The sequence below is a fragment of the Salmo trutta genome, chromosome 1, assembly GCF_901001165.1.
Source record: "Salmo trutta chromosome 1, fSalTru1.1, whole genome shotgun sequence".
Taxonomy (NCBI): domain Eukaryota; kingdom Metazoa; phylum Chordata; class Actinopteri; order Salmoniformes; family Salmonidae; genus Salmo; species Salmo trutta.
Genome location: NC_042957.1, coordinates 51,955,380 through 51,969,231, shown reverse-complemented (window position 1 = coordinate 51,969,231; position 13,852 = coordinate 51,955,380). Strand labels below are relative to the sequence as shown.

At 48.5% G+C, this 13,852-nt stretch overlaps 1 protein-coding gene across 1 annotated transcript in view; it reads left to right on the top strand.

Annotated features, from left to right (window-relative positions):
* LOC115194565 (noelin-2-like) overlaps positions 1-13,077 on the top strand; it is a 56,311-nt gene extending 43,234 nt beyond the window's left edge. Inside the window, exon 6 of the mRNA XM_029754398.1 lies at positions 12,875-13,077. Coding sequence (XP_029610258.1) covers positions 12,875-13,077 — 203 coding nt within the window. The remainder of the gene's footprint in view (positions 1-12,874) is intronic.
* The last annotated feature ends 775 nt before the right edge of the window (positions 13,078-13,852 follow it).

The window sequence follows — 13,852 nt, the reverse complement described above, 5'->3', positions numbered from 1 at the left end:
CACACACACACAGGCTCAACCCCTTCACCATTTACACAAGTGTCCCAAAGCTGAGGGAGTGAACATTATCAAGAGTGTAGGGGCTAATTAGACCCCCAGATAGACATGAACCAGCAAGGCTGCAGGCTTCAGAGCGAAGTACTATCCTGACATGCACTGCGATATGTTCGATTACATTTTTGTTCAATTACATTTTTTTTAATTGAGAGGCGTGCCTGATTATATTCCACATGCGTTAGTTTATGTCTGATTTTGAGACTTGACACAAATACCTCCAAATTAAAGGTTTAACTCTTACTGAGGTTTATATACTGGGGGATTTGTTCATTTGAATTTCATGCTTGCTTCATTCAAGTCAAGAGTGTGTCCCAAAGTTGATGGGTTTATTGATCTCCTCACCACTCTCTGGAAGTCACCCTCAGAGTTTCGTCGGCAACCCGTGACAACGGAAAGCCCTCTGAGCGAGTTGGTAGGGGCGAGGGGGTGGTTTGGGATTCACCTCTGGTCTACTTCCTCATTGCTCTTCAGCTGCTGCTCCATATCAGTGTCTTTAGGACACCCAGTGCAGCTCTTAGGCAGTATGGTTACAAGGGGCACATCCCTTGCTGTATGTTCAGAGACACAGGAACAGTGGAGGAGGTAGGGAGAAGGGAGTAGTTAGTTAGGCAGTGGGTAGACACAGTCTTCATGATTCACTGACACAAGACCAGAACACTGAGAACACAGACAGAATGGAAGCAGAACAGAACAGTTAAAGCCAGACCATCAAGGACAACTGGACTAAAAGCCTCATACAGTCTTGGCTGTAAGCTGCCTTCAGATAAATACTGCTATTGTATAATTGTACTTTTTACTATTGAGAATAAATGTGTAATTACATGTATCCACACAGTACAGGGTAATGGAACAATAATAGGTAGGAAATGAGAAGGACGGCCACATTCATGAACTTGTTAATAACTTCCTGACCTCTCAGCAGCAGAAATAACACATACAGTGGGTCTGTCCTTCCTCCATCCCTGGGGAACGAAGGAGGTGGGGCAGGAGACCTGTGTGTGTGTGTGTGTGTGTGTGTGTGTGTGTGTGTGTGTGTGTGTGTGTGTGTGTGTGTGTGTGTGTGTGTGTGTGTGTGTGTGTGTGTGTGTGTCTGTGTGTGTGTGTGTGTGTGTGTGTGTGCGCGCACACACGCCTGGGTCCTGGAAGTGTAGTGGAAGGTGGACATAAGTTATGGGGAATTTGATCAGAAATGATGGAATCCTGAATATGAGATGAATCATTCATGTTTTAAAGGACTCTGATGAAACATTCAAATTATTAATACTAGCTATTGCTGAAAAGTTCAAAGCATGACGAGGAAATATGAAACTTTCATTTGGATGTCAGTATTTGGTGATTAAAGTAATCATCAGGTTTACTGCAGCAGGTATTTGCTTAATTAATGTAGAACTGTTTCCAGATGTGCTTAATAATGAAACAATAATGCCATTTCAGATAGCCCTTTCTGTCAGACTGCAGTCCCAGCCGCGAGGCTTAGGGGACTCACCACCCCTCATACAAAACTGAGCATTAGGCTATGCATATACTGAGCAGAGGCAATAGCAGCCACATCACTGTGGAAACCAGACTTGTCTGGGAGGGGATCTATCAGCATGGGAGCGGAGGAGGAAAACAAACTCATATGCAAAACAGAGGCGGGCAGAAATAAATATAAAAAGTCACAGCCAGTAAATCTTTGATGAGTCCCAAACTATTCCTCTTTCGGCAGGAAGGCTTTGGGGTATTTTAACCAGTCTGTTGTTGTTTTTTTCCCTCTTGGTGAAGGCTTGGGTTGATTTACTTCATTAGATGGTGGGGAAAATGAAAATAATGAACAGAAGAGTTTGGAGACAGAGGAACTGAGGGAACGAGGGGATGTGTAGGGGAGAATCATTCACAGCAGGAGACAGACGCAAAGTGTGTGATCTCCCCCCCCCCCCCCCCCCCCCGTAACATGATGGAGCTCATTGGCAAGGTAAAGTGACAGCCATGTTTAATTTCTGCGTAATAACTGAAAATTGAACACAGTGAGAATGGTGAGCGACATGGCTTTTCATCAAGAGCCCCAGACTAATAAACAGAGTAGAGCTAGTATACTACAGCAAGACTCAGACACATTCCGTTTTCTCTGGCAGCTACGTCCCATAAACACTACATGGAGTCTTATACAACAACGCGAACTGCAATAAGTATAGAAATGTCTTGAATCAATTAAAATGTTCGGAAACTATAGAGGACAGAGACTATGCCTTCATAATGATCAAACAGCATAGGAGATGTTGTCTTTTGCAGTTACAGTATCTTGACAAACCAAGGCTTTATCCTCTCATGTACTGTTTCATGTGGGCCAGTATTCCCATAAACCACCAGGTACTGCATATGCCTGTAACATGAATATAGACCCCGGTAACACTGACAACAACTCCGTTCCTTATCAAGTCTCATGGTTGTACAGTTGCGGATCCTGTCTGCTGTTTAGAGCAACACCCAGATCTATTTTCTGAACCTCGGAACGCAGAGATGAAAGTATGTCAGCTTGTTGACGCAGAACATTGAGGATAATTATTTATACCCAGGCACATACGGGACTACTTCACTCAGCAGCTCCGAGCCACAAATGCAACCGACTCATCCATCTCCCTCCTCCAGTCCAAACAAACAACCTCTCACTCAACCCCCCACCAAACACACAAAGCTCAATCCGCTCGTTGTACTGTAGAACGCCATGGGTCCTCTACTCATCTTTCAGCAGCCCTGATCTAGTCCTAATATCCGCTCTCCCTCCTTGAAAACATTCTTTTGTAGAGTCAGAATGGGGCTTTCCATCCAACGAGCGTGAGTTACATAAAGCCCAGTGCATTCAGTGGATATTTCACAGCTTTGGTGTTTATCCTCAGACAAAGAGGCTGCAAAATTAGAGGGAAATTGAAGTGCTTAGTGGGCCTACTGAGAGGACCCTTAGCCAGTACACAAAGTACCTCACTCTGCTCTGAACTAACATGGAGAGAGCTGTCCTGAAATGAGGCTTAATTAGAAGTCACTTCATTACAGTGCATCTCTAACCGAAATACTAGAACTTTTCTGATTTGGTGACATATATGAATGTGCTTAACTCGAAAACGTGGGATTTGATTGGTTGATAAATGGTTGGTGCCGGAAAAGTACATGAATTGACTGGTATGTACATTTTTCTGTAGTCAGAAGCATTAACACTGAGTTGACCACAGTCTAATTTCCTACATACAGTGAAAGTGTCCAGATACTGTAGGTCTGTCTGCAGTGCTACAAGGCAGATTACAGCACACACCTGCTGTCCACTCAAAATAATGGTGAGTTTGATGCTTTTCACAGTCCAGCTCGCCGAGCAGTTTGTCTCATATGATCACTTTATGTTCATAAAAAAAAACGAAATAGCCGAGACGTTTTGAACAACTGTGGCACTCCCTCCTCCATGCAGCCCCTTTTCCCAGAAACAACTTAGGTCTGGGCATCCCTCCATCCCTCCATCCCTCCTGACACGCATGCATGCACTCACACACACACACAGAGACAGAGACACACACTCACACACAGAGCCACATCACACGTCCAGTCACCCGCCACTCTACCCAGACTGCTCTACTCCCCTCGCCATCGCTGCCAGACAAACTAGCGCTCCCCAGGCGAGAGCTGGCCTGTCTCATCCAACTAGCTAGCAGTAGAAATCTCTGCCCTCTCGTTCCATCTCAGAGAACAACCGGCAGCTAGACAACATCATCTACATCGCAGAAGATATTTTATGTCACCGCTTCTGCAACCTTTGATGGAAAGTTTTTTTACCGCCCCAGTGATAATAAAATGATGCCATGTATGTATGACAGGCTGCTTGGGGACTTCAAATGATGGATGGCAGTCTGTGCACTAATTTATGGTAAGCTGATTCACATGTTTCCTTCAACAGAACAGTAATGGGTCCTCTAGCCTCTGGGTGGTTTGCGTGCATGCATGTACGTGTGTCATTGGAACGGAGGTTACTGTATGACTAGAGGAGAGAGTAGAGTAGGGAATGAATGCGTTTACACAGGCAGCCCAATTCTGATACTTTTTTCCCTAATTGATCTTTTGATCATTCAGATCAGTTCTGACAAAGATCTGATGTGAAAAGATCTGATGGGATCGGTCAAAATACCAATTAGTGAAAAACAGATTACAATTGTGCTGCTTGTCACGACTTCTACTGAAGTTGATGCCCCTCCTTGTTCGGGTGGTGTTCGGCGGTCGACGTCGCCGGCCTTCTAGCCACCATTGATCAGTTTTTCATTTTCCATTGGTTTTGTCTGGTCTCTTTACACACCTGTTTCATATCCCAGTAATTATATGTTGTGTATTTAACCCTCTGCTTCCCCTCATTTCTCTGTTGGTGATTGTTTGTTTGTTATGTACGTGTTGGTTCTATATCGGTGTGACGGGTTATTGTTTCACCCGGATTCTTTTCTACGTTGGTTTTTTGGAAATAAATATTCCATTTTTAAACCACTCTGTTTTTTCCTGCGTCTGACTTCCCTGCCACCTACATACACGGACTATGACAGAATCACCGACCAATTTTTTGAAGTCAGCAGGAGAAGAGATCCCAGACAGGGAGGTGGAGGAGCGCATCCAGAAGAATGCAGAGAGACTATTACATCTATGCGCTGCTATGGATCGCGCTGTTCAGCTGATGGACCGCTTAGAGAGACGGGAGATTCAGCCAGCGCCTCCACCAGCCCAACCGGGGTCGATCCACAACACCCCTTGTCAACCTGAACCGGGTGGTATCCGTCTAGCCATGCTTCGGGGTTACGACGGAAGTACTGCCAACTGCCGGGGTTTCCTGCTCCAATTAGAACTTTCTCTGGCCACGGTCCACCCAGTCCCATCAGACCGAGAGAAGATTTTCGCCCTCGTCTCGTGCCTCACCGGGAGAGCCCTGGAATGGGCCAGCGCTATGGTTGAAGGAGGAGATACGGCGTTGGACCAATATGAGGAGTTCATCCGCCGTTTCCGGGCAGTCTTCGACCATCCACCTGAGGGCAGAGTGGCGGGTGAGCGCCTCATTCGCAGCATAAGGCACTAGTAGATTCAGGCGCGGCTGGGAACTTTATTGATCAAACGTTGGCTCATAGTTTAGGGATCCCTATTGTACCGGTGAAAGTACCTTTTCCCATTCACACCTTAGATAGTCGACCATTAGGGTCAGGGTTGATTAGGGAGGCCACGGCTCCATTGACTATGGTAACGCAGGGGGGTCACAAGGAGAAAATTAGTATTTTCCTTATCGACACTCCTGCGTATCCGGTGGTGCTGGGTCTTCCCTGGTTAACTAGTCATAACCCCACTTTTTCTTGGCCACAGAGGGCTCTTACGGGGTGATCGCGAGAGTGCTCAGGTAGGTGTGTAGGGGTTTCCGTTGGTGCTACTACGGTGGAAAGTCCAGACCAGGTCTCCACCGGGCACATTCCCCTGAATATGCCGATTTGGCTCTCGCCTTCTGTAAAAAGAGGGCGACTCAATTACCACCTCATCGACAGGGGGATTGTGCGATAAATCTCATGGCAGACGCTGCACTTCCCAAGAGTCACGTGTATCCCCTGTCGCAAGCAGAGACGGTGGCTATGGAGACATATGTTTCCGAATCCCTGCGTCAGGGATACATTAGGCCCTCCATCTCACCCGTCTCCTCGAGTTTCTTTTTTGTGAAGAAGAAGGATGGGGGTCTGCGACCGTGCATTGATTATCGAGGTCTTAATAAAATTACAGTGGGGTACAGTTACCAGCTACCTCTGATCGCCCCGGTGATTAAATTAATGCACGGCGCGCGCTTCTTCACAAAACTGGATCTCAGGAGTGCGTATAACCTGGTGCGTATCCGAGATGGAGACGAGTGGAAGACAGCATTTAGTACCACCTCAGGGCATTATGAGTACCTTGTCATGCTGTATGGGTTAAAAAATGCTCCATCAGTCTTCCAATCTTTTGTCGATGAGATTTTCAGGGACCTGCATGGGCAGGGTGTAGTGGTGTATATCGATGACATTCTGATTTACTCCGCTACACGCGCCGAGCATGTGTCCCTGGTGCGCAAAGTGCTTGGTCGCCTGTTGGAGCATGACCTGTATGTCAAGGCTGAGAAATGCTTGTTCTTTAAACAGTCCGTCTCTTTCTTAGGATATCGCCTATCTACGTCAGGAGTGGAGATGGAGAGTGACCGTATTACAGCCGTGCATAATTGGCCGACTCCCACCACGGTAAAGGAGGTGCAGCAATTTTTAGGGTTTGCCAATTACTACCGGAGATTTATCCGGGGTTTTGGTCAGATAGCTGCTCCCATTACCTCACTGCTGAAGGGGGGTCCGGTGCGCTTGCAGTGGTCAGCTGGGGCGGATAGGGCGTTTAGGAAACTGAAGGCTCTGTTTACCTCGGCTCCTGTGTTGGCTCATCCGGATCCCTCTCTGCAATTCATAGTGGAGGTGGACGCATCTGAGGCTGGGATAAGAGCTGTGCTCTCTCAGCGTTCAGGTACGCCACCTAAGCTCCGCCCCTGTGCCTTTTTCTCGAAGAAGCTCAGCCCGGCGGAGCAAAACTATGATGTGGGGGACAGGGAGCTGTTGGCTGTCGTCAAGGCTCTGAAGGTGTTCAGACACTGGCTTGAGGGGGCTAAACACCCTTTTCTCATCTGGACTGTCCACCGCAATCTGGAGTACATCCGGGAGGCGAGGAGACTGAATCCTCGCCAGGCAAGGTGGGCCCTGTTTTTCACCCGTTTTGTGTTTACCCTCACTTATAGACAAGGTTCCCAGAACGTCAAGGCAGACGCACTGTCCCGGCTGTATGACACAGAGGAGCGGTCCATGGATCCCACTCCCATCATCCCAGCCTCTTGTTTGGTGGCACCAGTGGTCTGGGAGCTGGACGCGGACATTGAGCGGGCGTCACGTGCAGAGCCCGTTCCCCCTCAGTGTCCAGCTGGGCGTCTGTACGTTCCGTCCGCTGTCCGCGACCGATTGATCTACTGGGCTCACACGTCACCCTCCTCTGGTCATCCTGTGGTGCATTGGTCGGACAATGCGCTCTCTTAGTGGGAAATACTGGTGGCCCACCTTAGCTAAGGACGTGAGGGTTTATGTTTCCTCCTGCTCGGTGTGCGCCCAGTGCAAGGCTCCTAGACACCTACCCAGGGGTAAGTTACAACCCTTACCCGTTCCACAGCGGCAGTGGTCGCACTTGTCGGTGGATTTTATAACCGATCTTCCACCATCACAAGGTAACACCACGATCCTGGTCGTTGCGGATTGCTTTTCTAAGTCCTGTCGTCTCCTCCCTTTGCCCGGTCTCCCTACGGCCCTACAGACGGCGGAGGCTCTGTTTACACACGTCTTTCGGCACTACAATGCCTGAGGATATAGTGTCTGATCGAGGGCCCCAGTTCACGTCAAGGGTTTGGAAGGCGTTCATGGAACGTCTGGGGGTCTCGGTTAGCCTTACCTCGGGTTTTCACCCCGAAAGTAACGGGCAGGTGGAGAGAGTTAATCAGGATGTGGGCAGGTTTCTGAGGTCTTATTGCCAGGATCGGCCGGGCGAGTGGGCGGAGTTTGTGCCCTGGGCAGAGATGGCTCAGAACTCGCCCCGCCACTCCTCCACTAACCTCACTCCGTTTCAGTGTGTGTTAGGTTATCAGCCGGTTCTGGCCCCTTGGCATCAGAGCCAGACCGAGGCTCCTGCGGTGGACCACTGGTTCCGGCGCGCGGAGGAGACCTGGGACGCAGCTCACGTCCGCCTTCAGCGTGCCGTACAACGTCAAAAAGCTGGTGCAGACCGTCGCCGCAGTGAGGCCCCGGTGTTTGCACCGGGGGACAGGGTCTGGCTCTCGACCCGAAACCTGCCCCTCCGCCTGCCCTGCCGGAAGCTGAGTCCGCGGTTTGTGGGGCCGTTTAAAGTCCTGAGGAGATTGAACGAGGTATGTTATAGGTTAAAGCTTCCCCCCAATTACCGCATTAACCCCTCGTTCCATGTGTCTCTCCTCAGGCCGGTGGTGGCTGGCCCGCTCCAGGAGGCCGAGGTGCGGGAGGTTCCTCCGCCCCCTCTGGACATTGAGGGGGCCCCGGCGTACTCCGTTCGATCCATCCTGGATTCGAGACGTCGGGCGAGGGGTCTTCAGTACCTCGTGGACTGGGAGGGGTACGGTCCGGAGGAGAGATGCTGGGTTCCGGTGGAGGACGCGTTAGATCCTTCCATGCTGAGCGAGTTCCATCGTCTCCATCCGGATCGCCCGGCGCCTCGCCCTCCGGGTCGTCCCCGAGGCCGGTGTCGACGCACTGCTGGAGCCGCGCGTCAGGGGGGGGGGTACTGTCACGACTTCTACTGAAGTTGATGCCCCTCCTTGTTTGGGTGGTGTTCGGCGGTCGACGTCGCCGGCCTTCTAGCCACCATTGATCAGTTTTTCATTTTCCATTGGTTTTGTCTGGTCTCTTTACACACCTGTTTCATATCCCAGTAATTATATGTTGTGTATTTAACCCTCTGCTTCCCCTCATTTCTCTGTCGGTGATTGTTTGTTTGTTATGTACGTGTTGGTTCTATATCGGTGTGCGACGGGTTATTGTTTCACCCGGATTCTTTTCTACGTTGGTTTTTTGGAAATAAATATTCAATTTTTAAACCACTCTGTTTTTTCCTGCGCCTGACTTCCCTGCCACCTACATACACGGACTATGACATGCCTGTGTAAACGCAGCCTAAGTGTGTGGCCAATTAGTCATTTCAGCAGCTCTGTGTTAAATTGCCACGGTACAGAGGTCAGTTTTAAACACTGAAACAATCAACAGCTTAAACCAGGTACGTAGCTCCTCTAAGAAGAGGCCAACTGGTAAACCACATGACATCTACATTCTACACAGCATATAATTGCAATTATGCGCCACGAAAAGAGCAGAGAGATGTCAAACGTTGGCTTGATGAGATAGAGCCGCATGGGAAAACAGACCGTATAGCCCGATCCTCCAGAAACGCGGGCGGCAGGCTCTACGCTACCCTGTCTGGGGTTAGAAAAACACACCAATTCAGGTCCTCCAAAAGTGAATTTCTGTTGTGATTTCTTCTTCATAGAGTTTTATTTGATTGCCTTTCACGAGGGAAATCATCCTGCCTGGGGGCAAATGAGCAGAGACAGTACTCTCCCCTACATTCTATCCAAACACACACATTCTCTTTGGCCCTCTTGATCTATTGTTCTCTTTTTCACTGTCACCCCATCTCTCATCTCTCCCCCAAATCTCACTCTCTGCTTTCTCATTCAATTGAACTTGGTGTCAGAAGATAACACGCTTACCTCCTCAATTTACACTATATATTCAAAATTATGTGGAAACTCCTTCAAATTAGTGGATTCGGCTATTTCAGCCACAGCCGTTGCTGACAGATGTATAAAATCTAGCACACAGCCATGCAATCTCCATAGACAAACATTGGCAGTAGAATGGCCCATACTGATAAGCTCAGTGACTTTCAACGTGGCACTGTCATAGGATGCCACCTTTCCAACAAGTCAGTTTGTCAAATTTCTGCCCTGCTAGAGCTGCCCCGGTCAACTGTAAGTGCTGTTACTGTGAAGTGAAAAAGGTAGAGGAGAAACAACGGCTCAGCCGCAAAGTGGTAGACAACACAAGCTCACAGAATGGGACCGCCGAGTGCTGAAGCGCGTAGCTCCTCGGTTGCAACAGTCACTACCGAGTTCCAAACTGCCTCTAGAAGCAACGTCAGCACAATAACTATTTGACGGGAGCTTCATGAAATGGGTTTCCATGGCCGAGCAGCCGCACACAAGCCTAAAATCACCATTTGCAATGCCAAGCGTTGGCTGGGGTGGTGTAATGCTCGATGCCATTGGACTCTGGAGCAGTGGAAACGCGTTTGGACGTTTCATCATCTGGCAATCCGACGGACGAATCTGGGTTTGATGGATGCCAGGAGAACGCTACCAGCCCCCATGCATAGTGCCAACTGTAAAGTTTGGTGGAGGAGGAATAATGGTCTGGGGATGTTTTTCATGGTTCAGGCTAGGTCCAGTGAAGGGAAATCTTAACATTACAGCATGCAATGACATTCTAGACGATTCTGTGCTTCCAACTTTGTGCCAAATGTTTGGGGAAGGCCCTTTCCTGTGTGGAAGAACTTGACTGGCCTGCACAGACCCCTGACCTCAACCCCATCGATGCCTTTGGGATGAATTGGAACACCGAGCAAGCCAGGCCTAATCACCAAACATCAGTGCCCGACCTCACTAATGCTCTTGTTGCTGAATGGAAGCAAGTCCCCGCAGGAATGTTCCAACTTCTGGTGGAAAGCCTTTCAAGAAGAGTGGAGGCTGTTATAGCAGCAAAGGGGGGACCAACTCCATATTAATGCCCATGATTTTGGAATGAGATGTTTGACAAGCAGGTGTCCACATACTTTTGGTCATGTAGTGTATCTTTCTTAAGCACCGCTATGTTGCACTGCAGCACTTCCCAGTGTGAGGGAGAATAGAGGGAGGAGTTAAACGAGATGGAGAAGATGGGCAAAGGTTTGAGAAAGATATTTAGTGAGATGAAAAAGGAGGTTAAGCCAACAGTGGTGGAGACACAGGCCTCTCCAGCAGCAGCATGGAGCCAGAGAGTTGGACTACTGAGTAAGAGAATGTTGGCCTAAATCCACATTTAGTGGAAATATGCTGATGTGGATTCTGCATACGTGTTCTTTGTAACTTTTTGTCCGTGTGCCTGGGGATGGCAAGTCCAAACACATCAAGCTTGTTTAGATAAACAAGCAATTTTGCTAACATATTGTACATTTAGCACAGTTCTGGAGAAGCCCAAACATATGTTGTGTCAAGCTTAGAGTGATCAGAGTGATCAGATGCACCAACTCTCTGTGATGGGTAAAATCTTGACAAAAACAGGCAGGGAGAGTTTTGTGCTGAAGCTTGAAGAGCAGTGACCGCAGATAAGGTTTGCTGGATCAGAGTTCTCCAACTTATCTCTGCTCTCTCCCTCTCTCTGGGACTTCTGCAGCAGGCGACCCGTGCAGGCTTTGCAGCCAAGAATGAAGTCACTTTCTGATGATTCATCTTTCTGTCCCTCTCTTTCTCTGCTTTCTGTCTGATAGCAGTGGTCCTCCTGGCCCCTGTCACTTAAAATCCGCTCCTTCTCCCTCTCTCTTCCTCCCTCCTGGGTCAATGGCCCCTTCATTGCCTTTCTGCTTATCCATGACTGCTGAGGATAGAGCTGGTGAAAAGAAACAGACCAAGCCAGGATGAAGGTTGCCGCCGCGTCTCCCTACCAGGTGCTGACATTTAATCCATGCAAATGTATCACAACTTTGGCCCACCGCAGCACACAATATTGGATGGCAGGCGAGTCAAAATTGACTGCAACCACTGACATATTGCGGATGAGAAGCAATGTGTGTGTGCATGTGAGACCGTGGGTGTTTTGTATTTGAATAAAAAATACAGGAGCCTCCTCATAAAGAGCTGATTCTTGTAACTGTAAAAGGAACAAACAAAGTGGCCGCGGTTAACCACGGTACTAAGACGTATTTATGAACCTATTTGAATAGCAGGATGTAATGTCGCAAAGTTCCCTCCATCAGACGTTCGTTAGCATATTCTTTGCTGCATTGAGGAAATTGTCAGGAGATCCCTTGGGACTTCATAAATAGTGCAGCAGGTCACTGTGGAAGCATCTATAATGTGTTTATCAAAGGCGAAGTCAGCACTAACAGGCAGTACGACTCCAACAAGAGCTAGGTGTTTATGTACACAGAGCTGGAACTGTCAGGACTAATACAGTACCTCCCACCAAACTCGTCTCAGAGCCTAGGGAGTGTTTTCCCCCTCCATCTCTTGAGATAATAACAACACAGATTATATTAATTTTCTGTCAGGTTCCACCCACACTCTGTGCATCATTGTGATTGATTTTCAGCTTATTCGCTACAGTGAGACGTTCAGCCCGGGGCTTCAGAGAGGAGGAATCAGAGGTGGTTCTACCAACAGATTAATGTCTGTGTGTGTGACAGTGTGGATTCTGTCTCTCCCACACAAAGCAATGTTCCGGCTGATGTTGACATTCAAGGTGTCACGCATTCACTGAGAAAAGTGCATCGATTTCCCCCCCCCCCCCTCAGTATATGTGTATACTGCAGGGAGAATGCAAACAGTCAAGAAAGAGGAGGACAGCCAATCTATGTGACATCATTGAACATGCTTCTTCCCTGGTTGAAGAACCACACTTACAGACAATCCCTGTCAGCCGTACAGCATATACAAAAGAACACAGTGCTGAAGTTTTATCCGTATTGATGTGAAGCATGTAATGGATGCTACTGGTGGTGAGAAAGTCATTCACCTGCCCTTTCAAAGTGTGGCTGACTGTGTGACTTAGAACTAGTGTCTAACTAACTAACCTGTTTCTGCTGCTACAATTCTGTTCCGTCAAGTCGTTATTAACCAGAAGTAAAAGTCAACATGGTCTGCCTGATATCCCTGCATAGTCCCAAACAATAACGTATAAAGGTTTTATGAACTATTCATAAGCACTATAGAGATACTTTCTAAGCAAAGTCATACTTTTGTGCATTCATGGTGATAAAAGATCCTTAGTAAGGACTCCCTACATCTGGTGTTTGCTCTGCTGCATTCATAACAGCACCGATGAAATTTCAGCTTGGTGAGAAATGCCGATATTATGGACTGCTTGTTGCCTTTTCCTCCACATCCCTCCCTCCCTCCCTCCCTCCCTCCCTCCCTCCCTCCCTCCCTCCCTCCCTCCCTCCCTCCCAGGCAGGCAGGCAACAGTGGGCTCTCTCTCAGGCCTGTGGCCCATCAGTCCAACCCAGAGCATAGCTCTGAGGGGCCATCCATCACAGGGCCCGCCCCGCAGCCAGGGGATAGATTTCCGCTTCCCCGGCCCACTCATCAATCACCACGGGCTCCCCTGCATACCCAAGCAGCACAGAGAGGATAAGGTGGGAAAGACCAGGTAATGTCACAACTACTAGTACCAACCTGCCAGGCAGCTTCCACTAAGGTGATAAACATATACACACAGAACACTGCTTCTGAGGAGACCTCCATGAAAAACGGGATAAACCAGCAACTGAAGAGGACTTGCATTTCTGTACACTATTCCATTTTTGCTTTGGATTAAATGAATACCAAGTATTTATAGTGTAAAACTCCACCACGGTTGGAGATATTCTCTCAAACTGTCTAAAATGGGATTCTGTGATCAATGCAGTGAGTGAAAACGGGTGGAGCCAACTGATGCAAGGAAGAGAGAGACCTGAGACAGTGCACACTACAGTGATGATACGAAGAAAAGGAGGGAGCTGATGCAACAGGATAGAAAGAGCAAGATATGGGGAATGGGGGCAAAAAAAACAAAGCTGCTGTGGGGGTGTGTATTGTGGGTTACACCACTTCAGCACATCAACTGTAGTGGAGGGAGAGGGAACATATAAACAGTACTTACTGTATTGAGTATGAGTCCAGCTGTTTCTGGTACTGCCGCTGCTACAGGCACACTTGCAATTAAAACCTCTAATTAATCAGAGCTATTTAAAGAATCCCATTCATCCCCTCGGCAGGCAGAGCAGGCAGGCAGACAACCAGAGAGCAGGCAGGCAGACAACCAGGCAGGCAGACAACCAGAGAGCAGGCAGGCAGACAACCAGGCAGGCAGACAACCAGAGAGCAGGCAGGCAGACAACCAGGCTGGCAGACAGACAACCAGGCAGACAACAAGGCAGGCAACACAGA